General features: G+C 35.4%; 1 protein-coding gene and 1 long non-coding RNA gene across 7 annotated transcripts in view; both read left to right on the top strand.

Moving 5' to 3' along the window:
- The first annotated feature begins 697 nt into the window (after positions 1 to 697).
- On the top strand, positions 698 to 6,184 carry LOC129262830 (uncharacterized). The gene is made up of 3 exons (XR_010294419.1): positions 698 to 957; positions 4,236 to 4,359; positions 4,964 to 6,184. It is a non-coding gene; the product is annotated as an uncharacterized LOC129262830 (long non-coding RNA).
- A 3,384-nt stretch (positions 6,185 to 9,568) lies between these two features.
- The window catches only part of LOC129266300 (rho GTPase-activating protein 32-like), a 37,027-nt gene continuing 19,858 nt past the window's right edge, over positions 9,569 to 26,737 (top strand). For 2 of the 6 annotated variants that reach the window (XM_064103622.1, XM_064103623.1), the window contains exons 1-6: positions 9,569 to 9,650; positions 11,837 to 11,921; positions 13,439 to 13,675; positions 14,236 to 14,328; positions 17,186 to 17,212; positions 26,497 to 26,619. In XM_064103622.1, the coding sequence (XP_063959692.1) occupies positions 9,643 to 9,650; positions 11,837 to 11,921; positions 13,439 to 13,675; positions 14,236 to 14,328; positions 17,186 to 17,212; positions 26,497 to 26,619 (573 nt within the window). In that variant the 5' untranslated portion in view covers positions 9,569 to 9,642. Of the gene's footprint in view, positions 9,651 to 11,836; positions 11,922 to 13,438; positions 13,676 to 14,235; positions 14,329 to 17,185; positions 17,213 to 20,686; positions 22,066 to 22,983; positions 23,236 to 26,496; positions 26,620 to 26,737 lie in introns of those variants that run through there. The other 4 variants (XM_064103624.1, XM_064103626.1, XM_054904138.2 and 1 more) reach the window with 4 other exon arrangements.

A 26,737-nucleotide genomic window follows, 5' to 3' on the forward strand; every position in this document is an offset into this window, starting at 1 on the left:
ACCAGGAAAATCATTCCCTCCATTTTTGTATTTTTTTTCTTTCTGTTTTTCATATTGTTGCTCTCAATTGTACCACTTTGTCATGAAGTTTCATGTAAAATCAGGAGGTTTAAGGCAGGAAAAATCTATTAATTTTGCTTTTCATATAAATGCATGTTCCACAAGTGTACATGTACTTGTTATACAGTCAAACTTGTCATGGTGGTCAGCCTTCTACCGTATAGTAAAAACCTGTCTTTAGTGGCCATCAAACATGTTTCCTAAAAAGGAATACAAGTACGTTGATATTTATATAATATTGACTGGCCTTGAGGGGAACATCAAATATATTGCCAGCAAAAGAATCATATTGGCCCGAGTCTTTTATAGACGAGGGCAATATGGGTCATTTAAGGGCAATATATTTGATGTTTCCCGAAAGAAGAGCCAGTCAATATTTTTATTATCATCCAAATCAGATATCTAGAGCAAAAATCATGATAATGGGGATATTTCTTTTGAAAATAGAGTTCTATTGTGTCATGTTAATATCGGTCTAGGCTTTGCACTTTACCATTATGACGTACTTGCAAGCGCTCGGATCCAGCGTTGTCTTTATTATGACGTATATTGTTGGTGCGCGGATCCTTATGAAGCGTATCTCTTATACGCATCCACAAATGCCCGGATGTGAGACCAGGGCCCTGTTGCAAAAAAATTTATGTCATTATGACATAAATTTCGATCATGACATAAAATCATGCATAGCTTATGCCGTTGACATAAATTCCGTTGCATAAAAATATTTATGTATTGTTTTAGCTTATGACGCGATTTAATCATCATTACATAGACTGAATAGTCATGAACGAGCCTGTTGACATAAACTTGGCATAAGTTGTCATTTTTCAGCCGCAGCAAGTTCTTGCGAAAAAGGGTCATCGGCTTCCCATTTTGACGGGATAGAGGCATATTTTGGTATGTATCAAATTTTCATTGTTATACATCATAGATAATAGATCTATCTCATGTTCTGACTAAAAATTAAAGTTTCTAAGTATAAAGAGATATTTTAAATTAATTATTATCGCCGTCAATTTTATGCAATGATTGCTTGTAAACTCTCCGGCTGCTTTTAGCCGTACAACGCCGGCAGTTCTAGCCGGAGGTTCCGGCGTCTGACACAGACAAATAATGCATAGAATCAACACCGTCAGAAAACAGTTTTAAATAATCTTCACGACATTGGACATTGTTTTTAAGGTTCCTGTGTCGGATGAACATGAATAATGCGTGGAATGAACACCGACAGAAAACAGTTTTAATAAATCTTCACGACATAGGCCTATTGGACATTGATTTTTAAGGTTTTTTTTTTTAGCACCCCCGCCCTTTCTGGAAAATTCTAAATCTAGTCAGTATATTGGTAGTCTTTCTAGAGTCTAATTCTAACATTAACAAGTTAGATCTAGTCTAGGCCTAACTTTAGAATCGACTAGACTAGTCTAGACCCTCTAGTTAGGGCCTAGAGTCTATCCAGCTCTGTCACTCACTGACCGTCGCGTCAGAGCCAGGCCCTAGAGGCTAGACTTTCTTCTAGCCCTCTGTAAAGTCTACTACTAAGACAAACTAAGTAAGAATAAGTTAGGGCCTAGCCCAGGCCAGACCTATATAAGTTATAACAGAGCCTATGTTAGTAGATACAAACAATTAGGCTAGAGAGTAGAGCCTAGGTATGGCCTACCTCAAGCGAGGGTTCGTACGTGTATAGGCTCCACTATAGATAGTACGTACTTCACTACTGCTACCGTCCGCTCCACTAGTATCAGATACAAATGAGATAGGTGGAGCGGAGGGTAGCGGTAGTGAAGTGTATTGCCTATTGGAGCCTATAGTATACGAGCCCTCGCCTGAGGTAGGCAGAGCCAGGCCCAAAGCCTATATTAGCTATATTAGCTTGGCCCCTTTTAAGTTCTAGTCTAGATCTGCAGTAGTCAGTAGGCCTAGATCTATTCTGATCTAGTTTTCTATCTAGGGTCTTAGTTAGACTTAGACTAGTAACTAGACCTCCCAGGTCTAGATCTAGATCTAAGAAATTTAAATTTGTCTTGGTTAGCTGAGCTGGCTCTACCATTGTATTACTGAGCTAGATCTACATGTAGGCCTACCCCGGTTTGGGCCTTGGTTCTGGCCAGGGAATGAGGTGGTGCAGCCCTGCCCCTGGACCGGGTCTGGCTTGGGTTCCTTCCATTCATGCTTTTATTATAGATCAAAATCAAGACCTAATTCGGGACCCAATCTAGTTTAGCAATACAAGAGATCTGAAATAGATGTAGCTCAGGCAGAACGAGCGATCGCTTGTAATTTATTTGTATATTCTAGGCCTAGGGCCCAAAATTAAAACTGTCTTTGCATCATTAGTAAGCTAATCATTTGTAGGGCCTATCTATCATAGATTATCTAACACTATGGATCTACTAGAACTACAAATGTTACTTTAGATCCATCCTATGTCTAATCTTTAGCCTGGCTTCTTAACTCTGACTTTAAAATTCAAATTGAGTCTAGTACTGTAGGTTCTAACTTAGATCTTTGGAAGGCGGGCCTCTGCTGCATACGCTACGGTGGTGGAGCCCCCTGGGTTTATGATAGAGCTATGGAATAGGGTAGTCTAGCTCTAATATTGTTTTCTAATGACAGGGGTAGAGGCCTAGATCTAGTCAAGATTCATCAGTTGGAAGATGTGCACTACAATAACATGTAGAGTATTAGACCCTAGGAGCGAGTTGGGGGGGGTCCCTCTCTGTTAAGCAAAAAAAAAAATGCAATGATTGGTGTGTATTGTGATAAAATAATCTAGAAAACCCTGGGACACCCTCTGTGTTAACAAAGACTGGAGACTACTGAACAGGAATTACGCACTGAACTAATTAAGTTAAACACTGAACTGAAAAGACATGTAATTTCACAAAAAACTTGTCTGATGAGACTGATGACTACATTGTATGTTGATATCTAATATAGATATTAATGTACATCTTCGATTTATATTTTAGACTCTTCCAATTTTTAACAAAAGCAATGAGTTGAACATGCAGTCAAAAAAAAAAAAAAAAATCTACATGTATGTATCCTCTGTGTTTTCTGATTTGAATATATTCTCTGCGAGCTGGCTGCTGGCCTGTAGCCAAGCTACCTGTTTGATAAGTTTAATACACTTCTGAGGATATAGTGCACATTTTAGTTCTTTGATTTGTTTAACAGGTTAAAAACCTTATCAAATGCCTTTTCTATTAATTTTAAACCAATGCACAAGTAATATGCTTGGAGAAAAGGCATTTCCATTACCGGTAACTACAAGATTTGGTTTCTGATCTGTGGATAAAAATAACCATGGTAATTGAAATTCTCTTGGTGACTGTTATCAAGAATTTTTTATACTATATTCTATTTCTTTTACCTATTTACTCTAAAGGATTTTTCAGATAAATTATTAAAGGGGTGCTTTTTTTAGAAAAAAAAACCTTGGCAATTTGAATTTTAAAAAATCCCAAATTTTTGTATAAATAATAGAATTATAAGGCCTACAATTTTCTTACCTATCAAAACCTATCTTCATTAGAAGTATTCATATATTGCGTGTGTAAATCATTTTTCTAACAAAAAAAAGGAATTTGAAGCCTTAATGAAACACTTGTACTCTCCTTGCAATATTGCATCCTAAATGATAAAAGGTGCAAAAATTTACCTTGTCATTATTGTTTGCACCCAGAAATGTTCGTTTGCACAATAAAAGGGGCAACATTTTACCTTTTAAGGTGCATAATAGTATTACTTAAACATTAAAAATGTTCAAATCTTTTAACCTTTATTACATGGTTCAAATCTGCTACACCCATAAAGGTGCACAAATGAGCATAATTGCTCTCATTGGCACTCCTTATTGTACCAACCCCTAAGGTTCAAATTTGAACCTTCTTAGTGTTTTCATCAAACCATTTCAAGGTTGAATGACTAGACCTTATTTGCCTTTGATTAGTATTCTCAATGCACTCATGGATAGAATTCATTTTTACACAGTTCTGAAAATAGCCAGTGAAACTGTCCCAACACCCCTGTCAAATATATTTGACAAAATCTGTAATGATTAAAATATTTTTTTTAAAAGAAGGAACTTCAGTTGTTTATTCAAAATGTAAATATGAATTCATTCTCATCTGTTACTATTAAAAATTTTGTATTCACTTTCCTAACAGTTGAACCACACAAACGGTGAGAAGAGGTAGAAATAAAGAGGGGGGATATCAAATGGAAGGAGATGGAAGTCCAGACACTCTGCCACTGTGTGCCATTGAACAAGAAATCTCTTTTAGTATGAAGGTGAGTTTTTATATAAAGTTGTGTTTATTGAATATTCTACTTGTAAATACAAGTATACTGTACGGTAATATTTATTCTAATTTATTTTATTGTTTTTAAGAGCGGTTGTAAATGTGATGTACTGTTATATATCATTCATTTTCAAATATGAATCTTTTTTACAATTCATCTTATACAATTCATCTCAACAAAGAGACTAACAATGTGAGCTTACAAGCATAAACACAATATAAGTGCATTTAAGAATAAAATAGTGGTAGGAGTAGAAGGGAGAGGTCGCAAGTTGATAACATAAACATGACCTTGACCTCAATTTTGTGTTGTATTTTTTCGCCACATATGAACATTTTCTCCAATGACTTGATTGAAATGAAATATATTCTTACAACCATATAAGGGTATAAAAAATAATATTCGGAGACTATTAACCCATTTTTTATTTTACATTATATACATTTTTTTATTTAAGCCTGTGATTGCAATCTCAAAAGGCTTTTTCATAATCTTGAAGAGATACATCATACATGCACATGTATGTGAACACTCTACTATTATAAAGTTGAGTTGCTAAAGTTGTTTTCACTGATTATTCTTATAATTTCAGATTGTTCAAGAGTCAAGACTGTTGAAGATGTGACGTCATGGACCTGGTTGCACATGGCAAGGGAACTATCTGGCTGTACCCTGAAGTATTCTCTTTAAGATTTGAAAATTAACAAAAGTACTAATTTTCATTTTTTCAGAGATAATAATCATTATATTGACATTGTGGATATCTTTTTATGATTGTTATCATACAATTATTATAATGTTAATGATGATAGGTCATAATAATACAAATGAATTATAAGTAGAAAAGAAGACAACCAAAAAGGAGGAGGAAAAGAAGAAGATGAAGAAGAGGAGGGTGGAAGAGGAGAAAAGGAGAAGAAGAATAAATAACATCACTGTGAGTTCCTCTTCATGATATTACATAAATATTTGTCTCTTTTAAATGAAAATATTTATTAAGCATAAAAATAGGATTTAGTTATTCTTGTTTTTTAAGATGTATTATTATGTATCATGTTTGTAGTTGTACACTTGATTGAGGTACATGTATTGTATTCATTTAGGATATAAATAATATGTTTTATTTGAATCCATGCACCTCTTTAAAGGACAAGTCCACCCCAACAAAAAGTTGATTTGAATAAAAAGAGAAAAATCCAACAAGCATAACACTGAAAATTTCATCAAAATCGGATGTAAAATAAGAAAGTAATGACATTTTAAAGTTTTGCTTAATTTCACAAAACAGTTATATGCACATTCTGGTGGGTATGCAAATGAGGTGACTGATGACGTCATCCACTCACTATTTCTTTGGTATTTTATAATATGAAATATGGAATATTCAATTTTTCTCCTCATTGTCAAGTGAAAGAACGATTAATTCCTCCCTGAACATGTGGAATGAGCATTGTTTAATACTATAGGATCAGTCAAGTTGTTCCTTATTGTCAAATCTATAAAAAAAAAAATATGTATAGTATAGTTCAAACAATGAAAAACAAAAGAAATAGTGAGTGAGGGACATCATCGACTGTCTCGTTTGAGTTGTGCATACAATGTTTTGTGAAAAATAAGCAAACCTTTAAAATGTCATAACTTTCATATTTTACATCCGATTTTGATGAAATTTTCAGCGTTTTGCTAGTATGATTTTTCTCTTTTTATTCAAATCAACATTTTCTGGGGTGGATTTGACCTTTAAATCATATTTATACAGTCATGATTAAAGGACATGGGACAGGTAACAAGATTACATTGTTTTACAAATTTTAGTGTGAATTTATTTTAAAAGTAATAAATTTACATAAAATGTCATTCTTTTTGCTTCATCTCTTTGTTTTTTTTTTTATTGAATCGGGAGGGGGTGGGGTGTGGTTAAAATATGATTTGTTCCTCAGAACACACTTGTTTCGCTACTAAAAATAGTAATTAATTTTTGTATAAAATTGTATGATTGTTTTTTTTTATGAACTCTGAATATTGTCCCATAAATTGTCAAATTAGGAAAATAATTGATTGAGATGAAGATTTGAAGTAGGAAGGGCAAGAAATTAAAAGGAAATTTCATATAAAAGTGAGAAAGATCCAGAGATGCAAAGATTACACTGTATAGGGAATAATGAGAGAGAGAGAGAGGGGGGGGGGGGAGGTGAAGTAGAATGGGAAAAGGGAAAGAAAAAGTACTATAAATGTGAAGGAGTCATTAACAGAGATAGATGTATTGAGAATTGGAGAGATAAGTTCCGAGAATGATAGTTGCCAATCTCGGAGGGAGGATGATAATGAAAGGGGAAAAGAGGATAAAGCATTTTTTGTGGGGGATTACATTTGATGAGAGAGAGATAGAAAGAAAATGGCCAGGTGCTCAAAGATGAAAAAATATAAATGATGGGTGACAGAGGTATTGACATATTATATAATGTTACCATGGCAACACGATTTCCGACACATAAAAAAAAATGTCCTGTATTTGTCTTTACCTCGAGACCAATGTGTGAGCCAAATTTCATGAGAATTGGTTGAAAACTAATCAAGTAGTTGGAACCAATATATTTTTACCAATTTGGGGCTTATAATATGTTGTAACCATGGCAACACAACTTCCAACACACACAAAATATGTGTCTCTCACACCTTTACCTCTCACTCAATGTGTGAACCAAATTTCAAGAGAATTGGTTGAAAATTGATGAAGAAATTAAAACTGAAAGTATTTTACAAATTTTTTGTCATATAATATGCCGTTACCATGGAAACATGATTTCTAACACACAAAATAGGTTTTGGAGCTAGGGGAAGCAATCGCAATTCCAACACCAACGCCAACACCGGACTTGAAGTCATCCAATGTGTGTACCAAATTTCTTGTTTAATCACATCTGAATTAAGCACAAAAGGGGCGATTTTAGACTGAAAGTCAAAGTTATTATCATTATTTCGGGAGGGAGGGGTGGTGCTTGAAAAACATGTGACGTTGATATATTAAATTATAATATTATTCTAAGGAAAATGTCCTATCCTCAAAAATTAAGCACAATAACTTTTATGCTTAGGCCTAGCTTTGCTTATAAAAATAAGGGAAATATTTACGATAATTATTTTTTTTAATATTGAAGGAATACATCTTAGGCTATCCAATGACACAAAAATTATTTCGAAACTCCAAGTAAAACTCAAAATATCATCAAATTACAAAGGGCATAATTATAAAAAATAATCCTAAAATTACCCTTAAGTCACTTATTGCAGAAAGCCGCAGTTTATGTCTTGATTTTAATCACGACATAAATTTATGTCATTCAAATGGATTTATGTCATGATGTTATGTCGTGATTTATGACATAAAGCTTTATGCAACGGATTTATGTCAATATATGCGTTTATGTCATGATTTATGCTGTATGACATAAATCGTGACATAAATCATGACATAAATCAATACATAAACTTTTTTGCAACAGGGCCCAGGGAAAATACAAAGGTATATTTTGCGTCGTCTCTGCATGCAAAGTAAATACGCGCATTGAGACCGAGGAAAATACAAACAATATACTCTACCCTTCCCGATATTCAGAAAATGTAGGGCAATACAGTTTTGTAAATGACCAGCTCAGATGTCTGATACGGGTGATAATATTATTTATTTGACCAATATAAAAAAGTGCATACAATAAATCAGAAGAAAAACGATTACAGTACATGAACATGCAAAGAAATGTGTTATGGAACCTGTCTATAACAGCTACAGGACTATTCCTAGGGGATTTCTTCAGAGTCCTTGGGTGGCCTTATATGAATTGAGGGTAATTTTCAATATTCATGAAAAAGATATACATCTATATCAAAATCTAATTTATTCTCATATTGTGCACCGAGTATATTAGAAAGTCTGAGTTTGAATTACAGTGACATTCATAGTCATGACTTGAATCGTATTGTTTCAGTAAATTGTGAGTATATTCATCACACACGTACCTTCTAATCCTGTCGCTATTCAAAGCATTACGACGTAAAGTCTGCGTCTAAATCTGTGCGCGGGTAGACATAATACTAGTTACTCACTCTCTCTATAAATAGAGGCGTGTTTATTGGATAAACATGGGTACCTCACCCTGCATGATGATACAGGCCGGCTGGCCCGAAAGAGCTGTCATAATTTAACACGTTTCCTGTCTTGCGACCTCGTCCCCTTGCTTGATAAAAGTCAAAAATTACAAGTTACCAGTTTGAATGGGATTCATTTATTTCAAATATTATAATAGTCATGTCTCAGTTTACATTACTAGTATGAAGCAGAATTTCCCTTAAGTCCTAAATACAAGTTTCTTGTTTGAATGGGATTCGTTTATTTCAAATTTCATCATTTAGTCCTGTCTCAATTGCTTTACTAGTATAAAGCAGAATTCCCCTTTTTTATGTAAGTCCCAAATACAAGTTACCAGTTTGAATGGGATTCATTTATTTCAAATTTCATTATTATGATATCCCTGTCCCAATTGCATTACTAGTATAATGCAGAATTCCCCTTACTTAATTTTATGTAAGTCCCAATTTTTATACAAGTTACCAGTTTGAATGGAATTCAAATTTATTGTGATTTTTTTTCATAATACCTGTATTCCTTTTCAAAAGTTTCACATTATCTTGGAGAACTATGCATAACATAGACAAATAAGAATGTGGATGGGAGGAAAAGAAGAAGGAAATAGAAGAGGAAAGGGGAGATGGAGAAAATTGAGTAGAAGTTGATAAAAGGAGGAGTCTGAGAAATTAAAGAAGAAAAGGAGGAAAAGAATGTGAAAAAGGAGGAGAAGAAGAAGAATGCAACAAAAGAGGAAGATGAAAAAGGAATGTGGATGTTTGAGTTTAGCAAAGTATTACTGACCTGAAATTACATAAAACTAAAACTTCACTATTTGTTTGTTTGGTGGTTTCTTTCTTTCACCATATGTCAATTCATAACAACAATGTTTATTTAACGATATACAGCAAAAACTTGTGGATGCAGATTTGAGCACTTTGTCAAGGAAAGGAACAAAAAGTATGCATTGTTGGGGGGGGGGGGGCAAAAAGATACAATTAAATCTTTCTGATACCGGTACATGTATTAATGGTTAATGTATTTTTTTCTCCATCTTTCATTTTGTGTAGGTTCCACTAACGCCATTGGCCTTAGAAGACAATGTGGACTACAACTTCAAAAGACAAGCCAGCGTGCGGATCAAAAAGATGACATCGTAAGTCACCATCCTTATCTTTGCAGTAGAGCATTTTGAATCCAGCGGCTTGTTGAGTAGAACCTTATTTGTTTTATTTCTCCATGTTCAATGATATTCACATTGACAACAGGATAGTGCTATATATATGCAGATAAGAATACATACATGTACATGTAGTATGAACTGTATGTAAGCATTAAAAAAAAAGATGTTCGAAGCACATAGTCCCTTATTAATGTAGTAAGATCAGGGCCCCGTCTAACAAAGAGTTACGATTGATCCAATCAACCTCAATCAACTTTATGCAAATCCATCAATGTCATAATTTTTTTCTACAGGGACTTTGCACAATGTCCTTTGTAAACAAAGTGAAGCACACTAAATTTTCAAGAAAACAAAGAATGTAAGAATATTCAGCATATCTAGAAAATATTTTGAACAAAACGTGCAATGAAGGTGTTGACGTTGCTGGCTTTCTATAGCTGCGGTTGATCCAACAAGTTGAAGTAAAACATGAATTGAAATTAATTGTGTGATTTGTTTTAAATTGGTCTCATATGGAAAGCTGTTGACACCCCAACTTCTAGAAGGCTTCCACATAAGCTACTCTTGTTTAGATTCAGGGTCTTGTTTAATAGAAAATTGCTATAGATTTAAATTGGTCTCGGGTGTGGGAAGCCATTGACACCCCAACATCTAGAAGGATTCCACATCAACTGCCCCCATTCAACCCATTGAATACAAAGTGATACATTTTGTGATTTGGCTTGTTTAGGGTTATCTGTCATATGAAAATTTATAATGTAATAGCCTGAAAGACAAATGATGGTTTTGAAATGAGATACACAGATGTTAACTTCTAATTTCTGTTATTTCCGTAATTTTTTTAAGTGATGACCCAGTTCCGGGAAGTAATGAGTCAATTAGGATATGACTTATGGTTTATTACAGCAAACACATTCTGTAGGCCTACCTTCATAAAAAAAAAAACTTTGAGCCATCTGAATTGCCAAACGAAAATCTGTAATATACAGGTAAATGCATTTTTAGTAATTAAACATACAAAATTCAAAGAGCACAAATGCGCATTGCCCCATGGTTCTTAAAAATGGTCCAATCCATGAAAAAGTATAAATGATAAAAGTATGAAACTGTGTGTGAGCTTAGCTTGAAATTGTTGAATGGCCATGTCAGCACAGCTTTTATGATGTCAGAGGCACCCTTCCTACGCTGTGGGTCATGTAAAGCTCAAATCAACCAAAATATTATGTTCTCTATTGACTTGGCTCAGACGAAGCAGTGGCCTCACTGTGTAGTGTGCGAGATAAAAACATGATGAAAGCCTCTCCAAAACATGTTGATGTTTTGACTATAAAAGATAATTTGTGAATGATGAACTCTTGAAAGAGTTAAATGACATGAAATGGTTTGTTGACAAGTTCCCTGCCCTACCCCTCCCTCCCCCACTCTATCTCACTCTCCACCTCTTTCCCCTTCTCTCCATTTCTTGTGGTAGAGCCGTGGTGTAGTGGTTCTGACTCTTGCCTTGTAAACAGAGGGTCGTGTGTTCGAATCCCACCGCGGTCTAGCGTCCTTTGGCAAGGCGTTAATCAACACTTTGCCACTCTCGACCCAGGTGCTAAATGGGTACCCGGTAGGATGCGAAAGATATTGTATCTTTGAATTTGCCAGCGCCATAATGAGGCTGCGATGAATGCTCCCCAGGGAGTGGAAATTATGCACTTTTTGTGCGGGATTGAAATGAATCCAATGACCGGGGTAATAATATGCTGTAACGTGCTTTGAGCCATTCTGGGAAAAGCACTATATAAAAATTGGCTATTATTATTATTATTATTTCTCTTCCCCTATTTGCCCCTCTCTCCCTCTAGCCCTCCTCCGTCATATACATAACATGTACACAACATCTTGTTCTAGTTCTCTTCATAATTTCTTACTTTCAATGTTCCTCTTTTCAATAAAAATATTATAGCTTATACATTTTGTATTCATGTAGATGTTGATGTCATGGCACTGATGTGCCACATGTACATAGATGGGAGATAGGTCTATGTACATGACCCATAATATATATGTATATGACTCATAATTGAAGATAACCATTCATTTTTATATCTAAAGGCTCTTTATACCCTGCATTATATTTCTCATGCTGTTTCCTCTTCTTGACTTAATGTTTACAGATGCCATGATGGCTCTACGCTCTTTCCAAAACTCAATGACTGCGCACATTTCCACTACGATCATGTTGAGCTTGGATCAATACAGGTTTGTACATGTAGAGGTTACGTGTGAGGGAGGCACTCATGCATTTCATAGAGCTGCTGATTAGTAGGAAGTTATCCTATTTAGGATTTTCAAGGGGAAAGTGATACTATATAGGATTTTCTTTCTAGAAATAGGCATTTTGAAACTTGTAATGGTTATGATTTTTGGTACATTTTTTTTCTTCAAAATTTTAAAGAAAAAAAGGATTTTGGGCCTGAAAATAGGGTAAAAAGAAATAAAGAATAGGATTCTTTCACGATTTGGTTGGCAGCTCTGTTTACATGGTATGGCAATGCGCCGCTTGACAACTCCCTTCTTTAGACCTCAATTTCCATTCTTTAAATGCTCAATTTTGCCCAAAAGCAACTCAACTCCGCTCCAAAGACCCCCGTTACAAAAGATACCCATTCGCCACCAAGGAAATAGCAAGCCGTATCACGCAAAGTACGGGCATAAGACCTAATCACGTGACCACCTCCGTGTATTCATGGACTGTAAATTTACCAGTTGCACAGCACAAAAGCGAGTAATCAACTTAGAGGGCTCACTTCAGATTTTATGCCTGCTCTTTGCCCAGTAGATCATAATTCCCAAGACCCTTTTTTTTTAACCGAGTAGCTTGTTCTTCAGACCACCAGCTTCATAAAGGCATTTCATCAGGTTTCATAAGGCATTCCGGGTCAAATTATTTGACAGTGTACTTGTATTATGTACATGCATAATGTAAATTTTGTCTACAAGTCTGCATGCATGCAATATGTTTAAAAATCATGTCTGTTAGTGTTATTCCACTTCTTTGTAAACTGGGACAAGCCATAATCAAATATAGAGGCCACTCCTAATTATGATTAGTATTTGATAACCTTTTCTGTGCTTTGATGTTAATGATGACCATCTGTTTTTCAGCGTAAGCTGTCAGTACAGTATTAAATTATGCCATTCCTGGATGGGAATTAACCTCGCAAGGAATTATGAGATTATCATTCATTGAAAGAATTAATGTTTATGCAAAAAAAAATCACTGTAGTAGATATCATCAGAAAAAAAAATGAGAGAGCACATCCGTCAAAATGAATTGTGTGAAACAGGAATGTCCATTTTCATTTGTGGTTTAGTGCAATATACATGTTTGAGATTCTATTCATTAGAAAAGTAGTTGTGAATTCTTTATACCTTTTTTTATTGCCATGCAGTATCTTTCATTCGATGTAATTAATTTTTAAAGAATAGAAAAAAATCTTTAAATTGGTTTATATAGAAATGTCTTTTTCAATTTTGTTTTTCCTGCAGTATTGAAAGGAAAATACTAATGTTGCCAATTTTGAAGTTATAAGTTGATTAAAATAAGACTTCAATTGGTTGTGTAGTGTCCTGAATTTTTTAGGCTCCAGCATTTTTTTTTTCAGGTCATGCAGATGACCTTCGTACACAAAATGATGTCAACAAATTACATGTTGCACCCCATATGATATAATGGAACATCTCTGCTTTTCCTTCCTCCATCTACATTACCATAGATTTCAATGCATGAAGAGTCAGAGGACCGTGCCATCCTGGAACAGAACGGAGGTGCTGTGGACCTCCTGGATTGCCCCTTCACGGTCCGCATGCTGAGCCAGGGGAAGGTGTGGCTGCTCAAGAGGTGCTACGAAGACTTCAGGGTGCTCGACAAACAGCTCCATAAATGCATCTACGACAGGCGCTTCAGCCAGCTGGTGGAATTGCCCAAAGGAGAGACCCTCACAGGCAGAGAGGTGCACACCCCTATGTTTTTAAATGGTTGCTTCCATAGTGGTTGATATATTTTATGGAGTTTGATTGATTGATTTGATTTGATTTCTATTTTCACATCAGAGATGACTCTACAACATAATAGAAGTTGATATACTTGTAGGGAGAGAGAAGGGGGGGGGGGGTTGATGATGATTATGCTGATGATGATAAGGATCATGACAATGATTATGATAATGAAAGTACTAATACTAACACTTTAATTATGAAGAAAAATTATGATAATAAGGAAATTTATAATAATGATAATGATATTGATAATAATGGTAATAATGGTTATGTTAATAATAATCATAGTAATTTTACTACTACTACTTATACTACTACTACTACTACTACTACTACCACTACTACTACTACTACTACTACTACTACTAATACTAATGATTACAATATTTATAATGATAGTAATGATAATAGTACTACTAATGATAATAATAATAGAATGGTGGTAATAATAATGAAACATGTGTGGTTATAATGAATTGAGATCATTTTCTGATTTTGTTGTTGTATGTTCCAGGCGGTCAAAACGATGCTGACGCATTATGTGACACGGTTTTCACAGATTGCTGGAGATATGATCAACTGCGGTCCTGTACTCAACTGGCTTGAGGTAAACAAATAAGTAAACAAACTAACAAATAAGTTAACAAAAATAAATAGTAAACAAACAATACAGTAAACCATGGTATCATAACAGTTTAGTAACATTGCATGAATGAATATTTGCTTTGAATATTTGATTTGATACGACTATAAACTGCAATTCTGTTGTCATCTGTAAACAAATAACTAAAAAAAGAAACAAATAACTAAAGCAAACAAACAAATAAGTTAACAAACAAACAGAATGGTGAACCACCGTATCATAACAGTTTAGTAACATTGCATGCGTGAATGTTTGCTTTGAATATTTGATTTGATACGACTAACTGAAGTTCTATTGTCATCTGTCTCTAGGCAACATAGAAAACTAATTCATTAAGAGAAAACCAGCAAAATTGCGGGGCGAACAATCCCACAATGGGGAAATTCTTTTTGTAACCAAAACCTTTCTACATTTAGCATGAATGAAAATTATCTTGTGGTTTTATACAAATACATTCTACATGGCATGTTTGGAAAATTAAAAATTTCTTTGAACATTTGATTTGAGTCAAGGAATACATGAATGAAAATGCATTTATTGAGCACTAGCAATAAGAAATATGATGATTTTTTTCAGCGCATGGGCAAGAGCCAATTGCATTAAGGTGTTTTGTTAAAACAGAATCTTAGAAATCACTCACAAGTTTCAAATGGGTGATTCTTTTTTTTATTAAATACTGAGTTGTGTTTAATGCGATGCTTGTGCAAACGAGCCTAGATGTAAATGAAGGCCTACATCTTGTTCATACATACATGTAGTGACCACAGCATTAAAGTTAACCACAATGACATGTAGTAGAAAGCTTTTTTTCTTTGTCCAATCAAATTCAGTCATATTTAGGCATAGTTTTTCTAGGATTATTCAGTTTTAGATTTGGTGCAATTTATGTAAATTCTGTAAATTTATAACAGCATAAGATATAAAACAAGACATATACTTCCTTTGTTTTTATCGATTTTGTTCTTTATGTGTAGTTGCTTGCTTACATAAACTGTGTTAAAGCTGTGGCATTTATTCCTTTTCTGGCTTAACAGTATGTCATCGCAATTTCTAATGCAGTTTAATGACTGCTACACAAAACTGAATACAGGATAGTACAGAGCTTTGCTCTATTTCTTTCCTCAATTGCCCCCCCCCCCCAATATGAGAAATTAGATTATTGCATTATTGCATTTAATAGGTGTAATTACATCTACTGCACTTGCTTTTTATTTATTTTTTTGTCATTTATAAAAGAGCATACACAGGATAATGTTTTAGCGAAAGCAATATTTTTACAAATTTTTCTTTATATCTTAAAAGGAAATGTCACATCTTTCCACAATTTATGTACATCATGATTGATAATGGTCTTCATTAGGATAGTACATTGATGTTAGTTGTGCTTGTAGTTTAGTTTCATATCATTATCATTAGTCTGATATGAATAGGCCTATATGTAAATTATTTAGGTAATATTATTTGCATGTACAGAATGGAGAGATAACACTCGTCAGCTAAACTGATCATTTTATTTAAAACATTAAATTGAGGCTTATTTCGATGAACGTAATTCTTATCACACTCAATTTTTATTTATTTCTTTTGATAGATAGCTGTATTTCAAATGGGCATGGTTCAGCATGATCTATTTTGCCTTTGAAGAGCATAACACAACTTACTTGCCTTGAAGTTGGCTATCTCTACATACATATACATGTTATTACTATAAAGCTTTATTTTGTAACATACAGGTTTGTGATCGATTGCAAAAATAGCACTTACCACCTAGAATAAATGTTGTACCACTTTCCTTCACAATGAACTGTATCAGCCAATCAGAGCTGTTGACAGAAATTTGCAATCAGTCACAAACCATGTGTTACGGGGCCTAGAAGTAATGATGCTTTAACATTCATTCCAGTGTTCATGCTCCTGGAGCCCATAACACAAAACTTAGCAATGATCGTAGAACATTTTTCTACGATCAATTCCATTGACTACAATGTACAATCAATCGTGAAAATCAAGTGTACGATTAATTGTTAACCTTTGTGTTACGGGCCCCAAGTTTAGATTTTACCACATGCAATTATGCAGTTGATTTGGGTTAAGGTACAGGTGCTCATAGTGCCAATAAAATGTAATTTTGCTGTAAGTGTTATGTACACATGAGTGGCTTGTGAAATTTGACTATGAAGAAATAATTTCTGGAGCAAGCCTTAGTGCCAATATGGAGTTGATAACAAATGATCATTTTAACTCTGCTTTTCTCTTTCCATTATTCCACATGCCTGACCTGTCATCAACTCTAACCGTGTCCATTACTTTGTGAAATCGCCCCTCCCCCCACTCTCTATTGTTCCCCCATGCACCCCTGTGCTGCACCCTTTCACCCCCCCCCCATTCCATTTATGTAAACTTCCCCATCCCTTGTTGCACCCTTTTTGATTACACCTTGCCCATTTCCATGATGCACCTACTGTTTTTTTACCCCTGTTGTCACCCCTCTCCAAACCACTATGCCCCTCCATTACCCATAATGCAATTAATTTGTCCCACTATTTATGGCTTTAACCCCATTATAACCAACTTCCAAATCCCCTTCATGACAATTCCATTTAAAACGCTAATGGTTATTACCCCTGTTTGCCAAACTCTCCCTATGTTTTGCCCCATCCTGTACCCCTTGTAATCCCTATTGCACAATACTCATGCGATGACCCCTACCCTGTCCCCCCTCCCCCGTTCTCACCCTATGTGTACCCCTAACCTGTACCCTTCTGCACCCCATTTGCCTGCCCTTGTGTCACTGTTTATCACTGTGTTTTGCCTGTTTCAGATTGATAACATTGGTTGTCACATTGAGGTAAAGAAACATTGCTTTCTTTTTTTTTGTCAAAGCATTCATCCGATACCTCCCCCTGCATACACTTATCATGCTAACTTCTGCACATGTTATACTCAATAGACGTTCACATTTGAGTATGAATTCCATCATTCTATAGAATCTCTTCATGTACAGTTCATATCAAACCCACCAGGCATATGTAAACAGCTTCATTGATCATAAGTCTGCTTCAGTGTATATTTGAATTTTAAATGTTTTTGAACACCACTTTTATTCACAGAAACATGTAGAGACCCTTACATTGGTCATATCATTCATATTCAAATCTGCACAAATATCAACATCATTGCTTCATGTTACCAAAATCAATAACTACATCAAATCAATAGTGTATAATCTTGGTCAACTTGCCATTTGGCGAGAATTTCATTAAACAAACGGCGACTCTCTCTGAGTATTGTTATAAGCTACTGAAATCCTTGCATCTGATTGGTTGAAAGCAAAGTAGTCGGCAAAAAATCCCTGATTAAACTTTTCATGAAATGCTCCCCTGTTCTACATCTTTCACAAACATGGGCACAATATACTGACAAAAGCTACTCTAAAAATAGCCTGATAATTTGAATACCTCAAAGATAAGATTTTATAGCTCCTTAAACTTGTTTCCTCATTACCTTTGCAAATTACATGTCAAGCAATGATAAGTCACTCGCTAGATAATAGACTGACTTTCGAGATAGGTCACAGATTCCATTTGTAGGGGAAGGCCCTCTGCTGATCATCTCAATCATCTGTCTGCATTTAAAGCACCCACCTTGTGCAAGGCTTGCCCAAAATAAACAGAGCATCTTTTCCCCCAGGGCTTCCGGATGGTCAGTAAAGTCTGCCTAGAACTCTGTTCACATGAGGCGTATTTAGACTGACTCGATCACCAGAGTAACTATTAAATTGTGAGAAATTGTTCAGGCCTTGAATTACCTGATAATTATTTGCAGCATTCTCAACTACCCGAAGCAGTCCCTTTCGAGCTAAGTTCTTAAAATTATGTGGTCTTCTGATTAGCAGGCTAAGCACGGTCCTTGCATCAAATGGCTAGCTGGATGAGAAAATTCCCATAAATTGCTTTCACACTTCCAATTTTCCCATGACTCGCGAAAAATCCCTGTGAATGTTTTGATAGTTTTGGCAAGTACCTACTATTTAGTAGGTATTTTCTTTTGGGAATATTACAAGTATTTTTGCTTTCACATTCGGATTCGCTTAGAAACGATGTTCTACCCATTATGAACTCACTCCCAGACGTGAGTGTGAATACACCCCAGACCGAGTGTCCTAATTATTGCTCAAAATCTCTAGAGGTTTATTGTAAAGAGTGTCATATACAGTGGCTAATTGCCCACCCACAGGAACTTTAAATTTCCTGTCGACCCCTTGCAATCTGACCAAACAGCGCGCCCCGGTCCCTCTATAAACCCCCCTCACGTTTCTTAATCTGTAACATGAGATTTCAGCATGGAAGTAAGAACTTGGCAGCAAAATGATTTCCCTTCAGTCGCATGTCTGAAGTCACACTGGAAAGTCTTGGAATAAATTGGACTGATTTCACAAGAAAATTTTAGTATTTGAGGGGCAGTTTAGCCTGTGATAAAATGTGACCGTCATCAATGTTTATCCCCTATTTTGGACGTATGGAAAGAGAAAGTAAGACTAAATAAATCTTTTGACAGTGATGACACCCTCCTAAGCTTATGTACCCACCAAAAATATATTGTAGGTCCTTTGTGTTGAGACTGCCATTTTCCTCTGTGTTTCCTTTGAGAAAAATGAAATTTCTTTTATGACAATTTTACAATTTGATCTGATATCCAAATCTATATAAAAGAAATATACCAATAGAAAGATTGTCAAGTTTCCTATCTGAGCAGGTATGGACAATGTTTTGGCATTAAAACTGAAGTCGGAATAGTTCTCTGAAGCTCTCAATTTGGATTGGAGTGTGTCCCATACAAAGCCTGTGGCAGAAAATGCTTGAAAATGGTTTGATTTTAATCTGTTCGGTCTGCTGGCCCATATCTGTGAAATTAAATGATTTTTTTTGGCGAGAACATACTTTAGCATATTGAGAAAAAGTTGAGTCAAAAGCAAGCATGATGTAAAGGTCAGTTTCAGAATCTCCGTTTTGATAAGGAATATTGGTCAGAAAAATACATGTAAGGTTTCATGACACTTTGCTCCTGCAAGAAATGCTCCTGAATACGTGCACATTAATCTAAATACATAAACCTGCCTAAAAAAAAATATTTTTCTCACAATAACTCACACTACACCTATCTGAGCATTCTAATATTATTTCTTCATAGCGCTTTGTGCAATCACCATTCTCAACAAAGTTTATACAATACATTTTCTGAGGTCATTCCATTTTACATGTAGCTCATTCCACATTAAAAGACGTGAAAAACAAATTTGATATACATCGTGCAGAAGTTAGCCAGGTTTGTTCCCTTACCCCAACGCATCGTCATAGCATCATCTCATGTCTTTGTTTTATAAGTTGTTGTTTGTTATCACTTTTCCTGTTGCAATCCCTGTTTTCTATTCAAGTCTCTCTTTTTTCCCTCAACATTCTGGCATGCTAGTTTGCATGCCCTACCTATTGACGAGTGACTTTGATTTGAATTAAGAGTGATCAGCAACACACAGAAACTATAATGTGGGACTGCATGAAATGAAGTTGTCATCAAATCCTCTGTGCCTTAGTTATATCAGTACTGACTTAAAATCCTCTTTCAAGTTTTGGTTAAGCCCCCCCCCCAGAGTGTTTGTCATTGTTTAATTTTGTTGCTTCATTTTATTAAGGCCCCCATTCCACGGAAAGGAGACCGTTGAATGACCATTGAAAGATGGATAATTAGCAAGGTCTTTCAGAGGTCTTGCTCTCTGTGGAATGGGGAAAGTATAGTAATAATATAGATGAAATTTAGCCAGCACACGACACTGGCACTGGTCCGACGGTGCCAGAGCAGTAAAAATTGCTGTCGGGCCAGTAACTTTCAGAAATAGCCAGATTTACTGGTCCAGTAAAAAATATATCAAACTGATACAAATGATATTTTCTCCTCTTTTGTAAATTAAAAAATGGCCCAGTTATCTTAAAGAACGGCTCTCCAAAATTGAGAAATTGAGAAATGGCACTTGTGAAATATATTGTGTGAGTGTACTATTTGTTGTATATAAAACTATAGATATCTGTGTAATACATGTAAGTATAAACGTGCTATTGGCGTTTTTGTCTCCTACGGATCATGGAGGTCTTAACACCCTCTATCAGCTGTCAGTTGTCCATTCTCAGTTATATCCCTGTATATATTAGCATCCACGGGGGCTGGATCACGGGGACATTACTCTACACCCCTCTAATACCCTTTGGGATTAACGTGGCAATAGTCTACGCCCAACTTGATCTCGAACCCGCTCCCTGGGACTCCCTCCAGGAAGAGATCGGTTGGTGCGGCACATCAGAAGGATTTCCCTGTAATTAATCACTGACTACCTGTGTGGCGTTGCGATTTATCGAAGAGCCATTATAGTGGATAGCGACGGTCCACTTTCAAAGGTTTGGAGGCTGACTTGCTGTGAGCTTGCTGGACTTCTTGGAAGAATTTCCTTGATTATGTACTGCCCAGGGAGTGGAGGATGTGCATACATTTCATTGATTAATTTTGATGAGTGGGATAATATCAAATTTTCAAGTTTCGGAGGCTGATTGGTACGTGTGGACTCACCTAGAGGTTGTGGGACTTCTCTGAAGGATTTCCTTGATTGAAATAGTCCAAAGCAAGCGGAAGATGTGCATACATTGCGTTTGGGCATGACTGGTTGCATCAGAAGATTGAGATAATAACCAATTTTCAAGTTTCGGAGGCTGGTTGGTAGGTGTGGACTCACCTTGAGCTTGTGCGACTTCTATGATAAGTCTCCTTGATTGAATTGTTGAAAGTACACACAGTAACTGACTTGATTACTCCCCACTGAGTGGAGAATGTCCATGCAATGTATGCAGGCAAAAAAGATATAATCAGATGACAGGGATGATGATAATCTGTGAAAGTTCAGATGCTACATGTATATCTGCCATACCTGATGAATAATGGAATGATTATTAGTACCGGTAGAGGATCTGACATCTTCTGGATTGGTTCTTAGAGATTTTTCAGACCAGAAGCAGTGTACATGGTGTAGACTCACCTCAAAGTCTTGATTTGCAATTGGACAGTATACATTATTTCATGTGATTCATTCATTTGGATGGATGAATTATTCTTCTTTAATATGTTATGCTGGTTTATGATGCAGACTTCTGTCACTGGCTGTGTTTGTGGTGATTTTTAGGGCCAGGACCAGCAAAGACTCACTTTAAACCTTGGCTGGCGGTTGGAAACATGCAGTACTCCATGTGATTTATTAATTCTAGGATCCTTTTGTCTTTTTCTGATCCTTTCAGTTGGCATGCAGGTTTTATGTCACTTAAAGACCTTTTGGATGAGTGGATTTCATTAATTGACATTGCAAGAAGACATTCAGGTTTGATACGGTTCTTCTGTCACACATGTAACTTAGTAAACCAAAATAAATCTTCAAATTGAGAAAGAAAACAAAGCAATTGTTGAAAAAGTTGGCTTCCTCAAAAAATGTGACAGTGGTGACATTGAATTTATTTCTCCAGCCATTTGTATCGTCATCAATTATTACAAATGTACTAGCAGCAATTATCAGCAGCTAAGTTTATCGTCAGTGTTTGAGATTGGATTGAATATTCAAAGTCTCCTGTTACATCAATAGGAAATCGTTTTTAAGTGCTTTTAAGAAGGGTGAGTTTTTATGATTATATGGAACAGGAAAAATACTTATTTTTGTCTGTTTTTAGGGATTACTTTTCACAACCTAATGCCAGCCTAAATTCACAACATTTGATATAAGATTTCGCATTGCAATGAAAGAGGATTTTCTTGGGCTTGTTTTTTTAATCTTTCAGGGCTGTTTTGAGCATTTTGGGTGCAAAATTGCCCCAGCCCCTTTGTAATTTTTTTCCTGATACGGAATGTAGCTTCAACGTGTGCATATCTACATGTAGATGTCTATATTTTCTCTTTCAAGCTTCTCCATTGGTAAAAGAAAGCATAAAAGTGTTATCAGTAAAGCATGTTTTACATACCCACAAGTGAAAACGTGATAAAAATGTATTTTAGGTGCAAAGGATGCACGTCTGTTGGAGAACCATGTACAAAAAAAATATTGAACTTTTGTTGGCTAATCAAGCTTATTTCACTTACAATTTCAATGTATTTCCTGATGAATTTTAATTTTCAGGATTTGTTAATATGAAACTGACCAACGTAATGATTGCTACACATTCATGTATTTTTTTTTCAGATATTAATGGGTAGCATATGGAATGGCTGTTTATAAAGAACACTGCTTAATATCACCTTTCATACAAAAATGAACCTCATTTTGAGTACTTACCCATTATACTCCCTTATAATAGGAAAATTTAAATGCATCAACATTCCAATTCTCTCAACTATATCATGACCCTTTTTATTGATGAGGAAATAGAAAGAACTAACCCCCTGAATTAGAACAATCAAACAATATTGAGTCATGGTTGTATGATATTGCATGAAGGCTCGGAGAGGGATAGTTTGTTATATCGGTCAATCCGGAAAATGAGTCGCTGTGCCAGGATTATCTTGACACAGCTGCGAACAAGGTTATACTTTGATTTTGCTTTGTGAAGGGGGATTTTGATAGCTATTGTTTCGATGTCGCACTACTGTGAGGCTGAATGGTCCGTAGATGCATGGAGAGGGGGCAGGCTGAGTTTTTGTGATATACATATACTACAGCCTTTTTTTAAACAGCAATTGCGTTCAGGATATAAAGTGCTTTCAACCTATCGTTTTGCTTTCAACCTATTATTGTGGACTTTTGTTTATGAAAAGTTGTATTAAACTTGTGTGGGATTTATTCTTTCTGCAGTAAGTATTACAACATACTACAGCGCTTATGCATTAATATAAATATTCATAAACTTTGTGTAAACAAAATTGTGAATATTTTCTGTGACATGGTTGAACATGAATTTTTATTTTCCATAATGTAGCTCACAACAGTACATCATTTCATAAACATTTGCATATTGTGTAAACTTGTTTTTGGATTATTTCTTGTATCTGTACACTGTTAAATATGTGGATTTTTCATAAATTTGCAAATATGCAGCTCACAATGAAGTGCACATCTGTTTGTAAACACTCTCATAATTTATCAGCTTAATGCAAATATCATTTCCTTGACTGCTCACTTTTGAATATGTTTATATTCATTTACCATTATTTACATGAAGCATACAATGCTATAAAAACAGTTCCATACTACAGAATTTTTACTATTTGTTTTTTTTTATATTGTTTTGCAATTATACATGTAGATATATCATAGCACTCAATAAACGAGTGGCGCATGTGTAGCAAAATAGTCTTTGAAAGATGAACCAATGACTTATAAACTTTGCTGTCAATGTATATTCTCTTGTCTTTTTCAAATTGTTATCGACGCCTGCATTTTTGCTTGCTTTCCATCCATTCTTGCCGCATGTTACGCGCACCTTGTATCATTGTATTGTTATGTGTAGTGTACAACCCCTTCCCACCCCCCACCCCCATACACCACATTCAATCCTCTGCATCCGTACAATAAAGCTGTACATAGTAAAAAGAAAACAAAGTGAATGGGCCCCCTTAGGTTAGATTTTTATGCTGCAGTTTTTTTCTTTCATTCACCTCTCCCTCCTTTTTGAAAGGATGGAACACAATGTATTACATTTAATGTTTATAAACTTTGGTTCAGCAAACTAACATTTGTATTTAATTAAAAGCTCATTAAATTTATTTCATCTTCATAATTTTATTTCTTACCCCTCACCCCCAAAACCAACAATAAGTCATCCAAATGAATTTGGAGAATTTGCTTTAGGTTAAAACGAATATCCTTAAAGCTTTAAATGATGTATATAAGTACCTTGTCAAAATAGATCAACACTTGTTTGAATGTAGAAAGGATTCAGTGAAAGCTTGAAGAATATTAAGGAGAAATCAAGGTTTGAATCTTGGGGTTTGCTCAATCATGAGATTTGCACACTGTGCAATCTCTGTAAAACTTCCAAGTAGTCCGCATGAACTGGTGTCAAAGACAATATTGTTTCTTGAATTTATTCAACAACTTCAAATTATATCAGACTGAAGAAAAACATTATTCTTTCACCTATCAAATTCTGATCTTTACTTTTTGAAGACCAAATACTGCTTGGCTCTTAACAGAGAACCTTCCTGCCTGGGACTTTATTGTTGGTTTTAGGGTGGCTGACTGCACTTACATTATTGAATAAGTTTTGTATGCTTATTTATGTTTTTGATTTATATTCAATTGAAGTCTACCTTATTAGCTTAATTGATTGCTGATAATAGGATAATTTCGATGAAAATTAATAAGCTGTGTTTGGTTTGAAAGTCTAGTTCATAAATTGCACATTTTGTTTATGAATGGAGTGCGTGCAGATTCAAATGTTGCTTTAATAAATTCATGCTCCTTTGTAGTACATATATGTATAATCCACCAAACGTGATGTTGCGATTAGCATTCTAATTTTCTTTATTTCAATTTTTGTGAATACATGATATATACAGTGCTTTTAGTTACATGTATGTGTATAGGATGCAAAATTGTTTCTATATTTTTGTTTACTACTTTTGGTTGCAATTTCACATTACAATCAATGGTACTTTTATGAAAATTGATCCGTTGCAGCTTCCACTCAAAAAAAGCATTATTAGAAACACAAGTTTATTATAGTACCTAGTTTCTTGAAACAAATTTCTTATGATTCATATCTTAATACTTCTAATGTGTACGACTACTATGTGTCCCAATTTGAGTTGACTTAAATGTTATGGCTATGTTTTTGGTGAACGAATATTGCTATCAATTTAAAGAGCCGAAGCAGATTCATATTGATCTTAAAAATCAGTCGTAACTTTACAACCAGCTTTGTGAAACCCGTCTTCGTTTTTCATTGAGTACGTTTGGCTATCGGGGATATGACAGGGGCGCATGCACAAAATGTGATTGTGAGGTTGCGACTAAATTTGGACCGGTCTCTCAATGACTAAGCCATGTTTAAGGCCACATCCTGTCTGTGTGTGTAGACTGTGTTCAAGCAAACTTTTTTTCTTCTCATCCAACGACCACGTTTGAAAGACATTATTATACATAAATTTAGTTAAATACAAATTTTTGCATTCCAGCTATTTGTCATCAGTCCTAAAAGCAAACTACTTTCAAATCACAACCAAACAGAAATGTGATTTTTTTTTTACATGATCGTGCAAAATCAAGGCTCCAATTAATTAACCAAGTCAACCCAAATTTGTTATTGTAACAACCGGGCATGGTGGCTCAGTGGTAGAGCGTCCGCCTCCTAAACGGGAGGTCGTAGGTTCGATCCCGGCAGAGTCACACCAAAGACTTATAAAAATGGGACTTTCTGCCTTTTTTGCTTGGCATTCAGCATGTACATGTGGATTGAAGAAGGGTAATATTATTTTATGCAGGGCTCACTTCTAGAGCAGTCTCCCAACTGAAGTGGCAACCCTGAGTATAAAATAAAACATTATCATTATTCTAATAATTTGTACATGTACATGTATGAAACCGGGGCCTGGTTTTGATGAATAGTTGCCTTAGAAATTTGTGATTGATGAAATTAGGTTCTTTTTTTCTTTCCTGGGAAATGTATTGGGAACTGTTATAGAAAAGTTTCTATTATGGTGTTAAATATTGCCATTTAATGGTAATTACCGTGCCAACAATGGTCAACATCCAATCAAAATTGAGTATTTCATTGAACTAGTAACCATAGGATGACAAAATGAATAGTGTAAAAATAAATTTTTTAATGCGATGGGGCCTTTGTGTTTAAATAGAAATAGAGAACACCTTTTTTATACAAGAATGAGATATGTCCATCAAACTTTCCAAACTTTTTTCTTTTTATAGGTTTCCTTTTTTTCTTCCGTTGTCATGAAGCGGCTGTAGGGTCATGAAAAGTTCAGGTCGCAGGAGCATTACAGACATGCATGTCGCGTCAGTAACCTCAATTAAACCAATAAATCAATCAAGTTTCTTTGGTTTTCCTCATTCTAACCTCAACATCCTGCCCCTTTTTGTTTCCATGACAACAGCTTGACAACCATGGCAACCACGTTGTAGCTAGCGAGGAGTCGGCAATCAACATCCCAGCCGTGGCGGCCGCTCACGTGATCAAGAGGTACGCCGCGCAGGCACCAGACGAGATCTCATTAGAGGTAAGCGCCGGATGGTAGAATGACTAAGACGACCACGTCAGCGATCATATCACTTATAGAAATACTTCACCTAAATGTCATTACCTTTTCCTTTAATTCAAACCTTTAATGTCTTGTG

This window comes from Lytechinus pictus, chromosome 8 (assembly GCF_037042905.1).
Source record: "Lytechinus pictus isolate F3 Inbred chromosome 8, Lp3.0, whole genome shotgun sequence".
Classification (NCBI taxonomy): domain Eukaryota; kingdom Metazoa; phylum Echinodermata; class Echinoidea; order Temnopleuroida; family Toxopneustidae; genus Lytechinus; species Lytechinus pictus.